Consider the following 6,000-nt stretch of genomic DNA (forward strand, 5'->3'; position numbering starts at 1 on the left):
CAAGCACAGTTGCCCCAGAGTTCTCTTTTAACATGAAAAAGAAAAAAGTAGATAAAGTACAGCCTTTAACCACCAAAACTAAACTTCTACAAATCCTACAGTGCTCTAACAGTATTGGTCTGTGCTTATTTCTGTTATGTAGGATGTGCTGTTGTACAGTTGATTCGTAGAAATGAACCCAGTTCATTTCAGATTCATACCTTAGCTGTCATCTTATGTAGTCCAGTCTTAAAGTGGAAAATCCCATGTTCGTTCTTTCTGCTTCTGGAAGACAAAGTTAACATAAAACAGCACCTTCAGTCAAAGTCACCCATCAAGTGTCAGCCATGAATAAACCACACTGGTTGACCTCATCTGGCATATTTTCAGTGGTGGCATGTGATGCAAAGGTCGTGTCTTATTTTGGAGTAGGAGGAAGTTATTGCAGTGGCGACCTCATTAGTTTTACTTTGTAACTAGTAAGTCTTTACCATCCTTGTCACTGCCCTCCACTTTAGCCTCTAGGCTTTTCCCAGCTTTACCTCGCTAGCTTGTACAGAATCTACACACAAACATAGTGAACGTATTACTTCTATTACACACACTGACCTTGTCTGTGCATCAGCAGCTTTCTCTCGGGCCACACTGGAGATGTGACTGAGTTGAAGGTAGCTTTTCTTGATCCTGTGCAGCTCCCTCAGGGCATCCACCACTTCCCCCTGCACCCTCTGAAGACGCTCCAGGCCCTAACACACACACACACACACACACACACACACACACACACAAAATGATTGATTAGATATTAGTAGATATTTCATGGTCACAATGCAGTGGATTGCCATGCTGGAGCAAAGAGCTGCTATATGTTTGAAGTGTGTGATCAGTGTGTGTGTGTACACTGGTCTCACCCTCTTTGTTCGAATGTCCTTTACATTGCGAAGACTCCTGGAGACTTGTCCACTCAGCTGGCGATATTCCTCTGCAGCAGCAAGTCGTGATGCAGCAGACTGAGCTGTAGCATCTACCAGTGACCGCCACACACCAAACACGCTCCTGAGAACACACACGCACACATGGAAATAACTGATCGATTGACACACGCACGCACACTCACGCACACACACGCACATAGTACTAATACCAATGTGTGCCATGCCATCCTGTATTGTGTTCCTAGTATATAATAATGTAAATAACCACAGTGCGCATTAGCACATATTCCTCGATGTATGCATACTTTAATTTGTACAGCTAATGATGTGAATCATGCATCTACTCATTCCTCAACTACACATTTAGCAGCAACTTTACTACTAACAAACAAATCATATATATATTATGATGATTAGTGGTTTAATCTCAAATGTGTTGTTACAGCCGTGTTAAATTGTTACCATCGCTAGTACGGTCCTAACTTCTTCTTGGACTTTGTCACCTGCCCACTGTCAGATAGATACGATGGCTCTGTTTGGCCTTGTTGGTCCTGATCTCGTGAGGGGTGTCTTCATAATGGGCCAGATATTGTAGATAGCACTCTATTAGTAATGCAGCAGTCATAAGTACCGTATAGCCTGTTTGCATATGGTGTCACATCACCGCGTTGCTGTGGCAACAACTGCACGATGGACAGAAAGTGATTTTCTATATTGGGAGCACTGTCACAAACTCTCAAAGTGCCTATGGTGTACGTCAAACCGACCACACAGAGAAACCACGAGGAGCTTTAAGTTAATATCAAAAGTTCTGGTTCACAAGGTTGGAAAACTGGAAGAAAATGACCAGAAAACACAAACCTGTGAACCTGTGAACCTGTGAACCTCTGTCTGCGGTCGGCAGGAGCAGAGTCAGATAATGCTCATGTGTGAACACTGGGCTGTAGGTAGCGTAGCTCTCGTGGCTATGTCTATGTAGCTTACTGCCTCCTCACTTGTGATATCATCTAAAGCACAGCCTCTCGATCATGCTGCTTTTCACATGTTTCTGGAGGCAGGAAGTGAAAAGTGACTGCAAACAGCGTATTACAACCTGATCTGATTATCTGACTACAGCCATCCTGTTTAGAGACAAAGATAAGTATGCAAGTCATACAAGTAAGTTCAGTTATTAGAGTCAGATTCCCTACTGTTTATTTTGTAAGTAAGGTGCTATTCATCTGTATTTAGAAAGTGTATGTTGTTCCAGATGAGATACTATTATGCATTATCACCTCAAAGACAATACTGATCTTGGAAAACTTGTTGAAATGACACTACCTGCACACAGGCTAATGCAACTATCCAGACTTACTGTAAAAGCCGAGCTGCCAGTTTCACCAGTCTAGTGGTTGCTTTTGAAACATAAAATTCCCCTCAAGAGAAACAGAAAACAGCAGATAAGACTGCATGTGGACAGGATGTGTGTGTGTATTTACCCAGAAGGGACGGCATCTGTATTTCCTCTTTGCCAGTCTCTTTTCTGGTACTGGACAGCCAACCTCTGAAGAGCCTGAAAACACACAGTTCACCACTGGATCAATTCATAACAGCGTTCTCTCAGGATGCTTTCCATAAAGAGCAGGTCTAGAGCAAACTCTTTAATTAGAGAGAGACCCAACGATTCAGGAATTCAACATTAAGGATTCAAGAATCCCCACATGAGCAGCATCAGATGTTATATTAGGAAACAGTGGAGGAAGAACTCCCCTTTAACAGGAAGAAACCTGGAACAGAACCAGGCTCAGAGGGGGGGGGCTTTCTGTTGGGGTCCGTGTTAGGTGGAGGTTGGACGGGGGAGGCAAACATCAGCTATAGTACTGACAATAGGAATATGACTAATAATGATCAGTATGGTAACACTGAAACATGACAATAATTAATATCTGAATAATAACAACACGACTAATATCAGTAAAAAGTTGCTGATGTTTCTCAGTTCTTTAAGATATGATGGAGCCTGACCATTAAGAACCTTGTAGGTGAGGAGAAGGATTTTAAACTCTATTCTAGATTTTACTGGAAGCCAATGAAGAGAAGCCAGTACAGGAGAAATGTGGTCTCTTCTTTTAGTTCTCATCAGAACACGAGCAGCAGCGTTCTGGACCAGCTGGAGAGTCTTAAAGGACTTATTGGGGCAGCCTGATAATAAGGAACAGAAATAATCCAACCTGGAAGTGACAAATGTGAGGACTAATTTTTCTGCATCATTCATAGACAGGATGGACCTGATTTTAGTAATATTACGTAGATGGAAAAAGGCAGTTCTGGAAATCTGTTTTAAACACAACCCAACATGAAGAAGACACAGTATCATGTCATGGGGGCCTTATTTGCTAAATGCACTCCTTCGCTGCCTTTGGATGCTCACGGTTTAATAACCAATGTGACAAACATCATACAAGTTGAACTTTTGCTGTATTTGTGATAACTAGGACTTCAGTACCCACAATGCCTTGGAGTATTTTGCATTGACTCCAGTAACAAACAAGTCCTCATGATGGAGTATGCTCGGATTTCATGACATTTCACTCTGACCTCTTAGACTCTTTTTAGTTGAAGGGTTGTGTTTTCACATTTTTAGAAATGCAAATCCATCAGCTGTGCTAGTGTTCTTTAGTGCCAGTTTATTTATTATTTATTTTGTCTCCTACAAATTGTGGGGGCTGGGTAGCTCCGTCTGCTTGTAATAAACAACAAAAATAAAAAGTGAAATAGTGATATTTGTTAGCATAGTCAGCTGAGTCATTTTCATATTTTCACTGGGTAATTACAATTATTTGTAAAGTATAGTTTTCTCAGGAATTAGTGCTTTTAGTTCTTTTTGTGTGGCCACGCTTGCACGTACACCCTAACTCTAACTAACTGTAAAACCCTCCAGGTGACGACCTCATGAAGCTGGCTGAGAGTGAAAGCTGTCATCAGAGCGAACGGTGGCCACATGTTCTGGTTTGTTTAACATTTCCTTCACTTCAGAACTCCATATGGTTTCATGAAGCTCTCCAGAGCTTTGAGGAAACAGTGAAAGACCTTGTGTTAAAAGTATGGAAAGGAAAGAGAAAGAGAAATCGCTGGTTAGGATGGCATAATGGTGTGTGTTGTGAGCATACTTAGACACGCAGCACTCAGGTACTGATGTGGGACCTGAATCAATAAAGGATGAGCATTTCCAGTAAACACTGCTCCAGTAATTGAACTAATAGTGGACCAGAATAGCGTCTGTGTTCTCACCTGACCGTACTCTTTCTCTATAGCCGCTCGGTGCTTACTGAAGGACCTTGGGGAACACAGGAAAACACAAATGTGTCATTTCACATGTCTCTGTCTCTGGGCTGATCTCTCTGCCTGTACCTCCGTCTCACTGGGAGGATTTGAGCGTGTTGTACCTGATCTCCTCCAGCAGTTCAGTGTCCTGATGCTGTTTACTCTGCAGTCTGCTCAGCTGCTCTGAGAACACCAGTTTCACCTGCTGGCTCTCTTTTACCTGCACACACACACACACACACACACACGCACATGCAACATTAAAGTGATGAGCACATTGATGCATCAATACTTACTGTATTTTACTCTGACGTGGGCTATTCTGCAGTAAGTCAACAGCTTCTTCCACCGCTGCACTGTGTTCAGTACTCCTTCACTTCTAGACCGTTTTACAACTAATCTATATAGTTAACATATCTAGATGTGTCATTGAGATTACATTTAAAAGGGCCCTTTAAGCACACAGTATGCATTTTTTGCTGCTAGGGGTCTCTCAGTTAAAACAACCAAAGGTTTTGTCTGATGACGTGGTGAAGTAGCTTGGGATCATGGGGGCCCATCACGTCTAACTGCTGACGAGTCTGCTACAAAAAGGTGCCAAAAGTCACCTACCTTGCTAACTACAACACTAACCCATTACTAGCTAGCCCTAACTTGGTTAGCTGGATCACTATATCATGACTTTTCCTCTTTGTTTAGCACACTTTACCCTGCCCTTACCCAACGTGCATCCAAACCACAGCAAGTCTGACTTCTCATTTTGGCACAAATGAGTGTTTCAGTATGAAGCTGCCAGAAACCCAAAATACATCAAAGTTTTAGGTTGTAAAAAACATTATTTACACTATCTATAGACACAAGTACCCCAGAAAAAGGTAGAAAATCAAACTATGATGAAGTCTGTCTACAAGTCAAAAATATGAATTCACAGTAGTTTTAAACATGGATACAGAGTGAGGGGCCCCCAGCCCCCCCTCAACTCGTTTTCTCACCTTCTCTCCACATGATGGAAAAACAGTTATGTTACCGGAAGTATGTGTGTTTCACGATGCATCGACCAGAGTTCACATGAAAAAGCACATTTAAGAACAAACAATAACCCCCCCCCCCCCCCTTCTTTACACATCCTGCCTGCAGCCTCATGTACCTGACACCTGACTGGAACACTTGAGCTCTCAGTAGAGAGATGTCTGTGAGCTCTCACATGTCTTATCATAAGCACACTGCATCATGTTGAACGGTGCATTCATGTAGAAAATGGAACAAATACCTTAATGAGTATATCTGGAGGCATGCTGTGTAAAATACTTATTATCAGCTAAATGTTTTCATTAAAATTCTTTTTGGATTTTACAGGAATGTGTGCCAGAGGAGCCCCAATGAAAGCAGTGCAGAGACACAGAGCATGTGGGAGTAGGAAGCCCCCTCACATGAACTCCTTCCACATTACACTCTCAGTAACACCTCATACCTTACCTTTCTGGGGGGAGGCTGCATGGCTGAATGCTGACAGTGTCCGTTATTGTCTCCGTTGTTGTGTTAGTTTGTCTCAGCTGTGAGGCACTGCTACTTCCTCAATACTTTCACTCATCTGCATCTCTCCTTCTCTCTCTCTCTCTCTCTCTCTCTCTCTCTCTCTCCCTCTCCCTCTCTCTGTCATGAAGACAGCCTATAGAGGGCACCACAGTTGTTTCTTGTGATAAAACTGACAGACACCCCCCTATAGGACCAGAGTGTAGGATTTAGTGACATCTACTGGTCAAGTTGTAGACTGCACCCAGCT

The 6,000-nt window shown here is 42.6% G+C and overlaps 1 protein-coding gene across 1 annotated transcript in view; it reads right to left on the reverse strand.

Moving 5' to 3' along the window:
* The window catches only part of LOC139206844 (F-BAR and double SH3 domains protein 1-like), a 15,579-nt gene extending 9,791 nt beyond the window's left edge, over nucleotides 1–5,788 (reverse strand). The window contains exons 1-7 of the mRNA XM_070836439.1: nucleotides 5,694–5,788; nucleotides 4,340–4,437; nucleotides 4,185–4,230; nucleotides 2,393–2,466; nucleotides 891–1,035; nucleotides 589–725; nucleotides 201–264 (exon numbers count right to left, since the gene is read on the reverse strand). Of these exons, the coding sequence (XP_070692540.1) occupies nucleotides 201–264; nucleotides 589–725; nucleotides 891–1,035; nucleotides 2,393–2,466; nucleotides 4,185–4,230; nucleotides 4,340–4,437; nucleotides 5,694–5,714 (585 nt within the window). The 5' untranslated portion in view covers nucleotides 5,715–5,788. The remainder of the gene's footprint in view (nucleotides 1–200; nucleotides 265–588; nucleotides 726–890; nucleotides 1,036–2,392; nucleotides 2,467–4,184; nucleotides 4,231–4,339; nucleotides 4,438–5,693) is intronic.
* Nucleotides 5,789–6,000: the final 212 nt, after the last annotated feature.

Source organism: Pempheris klunzingeri, chromosome 9 (assembly GCF_042242105.1).
Source record: "Pempheris klunzingeri isolate RE-2024b chromosome 9, fPemKlu1.hap1, whole genome shotgun sequence".
NCBI classification, from domain to species: Eukaryota; Metazoa; Chordata; class Actinopteri; order Acropomatiformes; family Pempheridae; genus Pempheris; species Pempheris klunzingeri.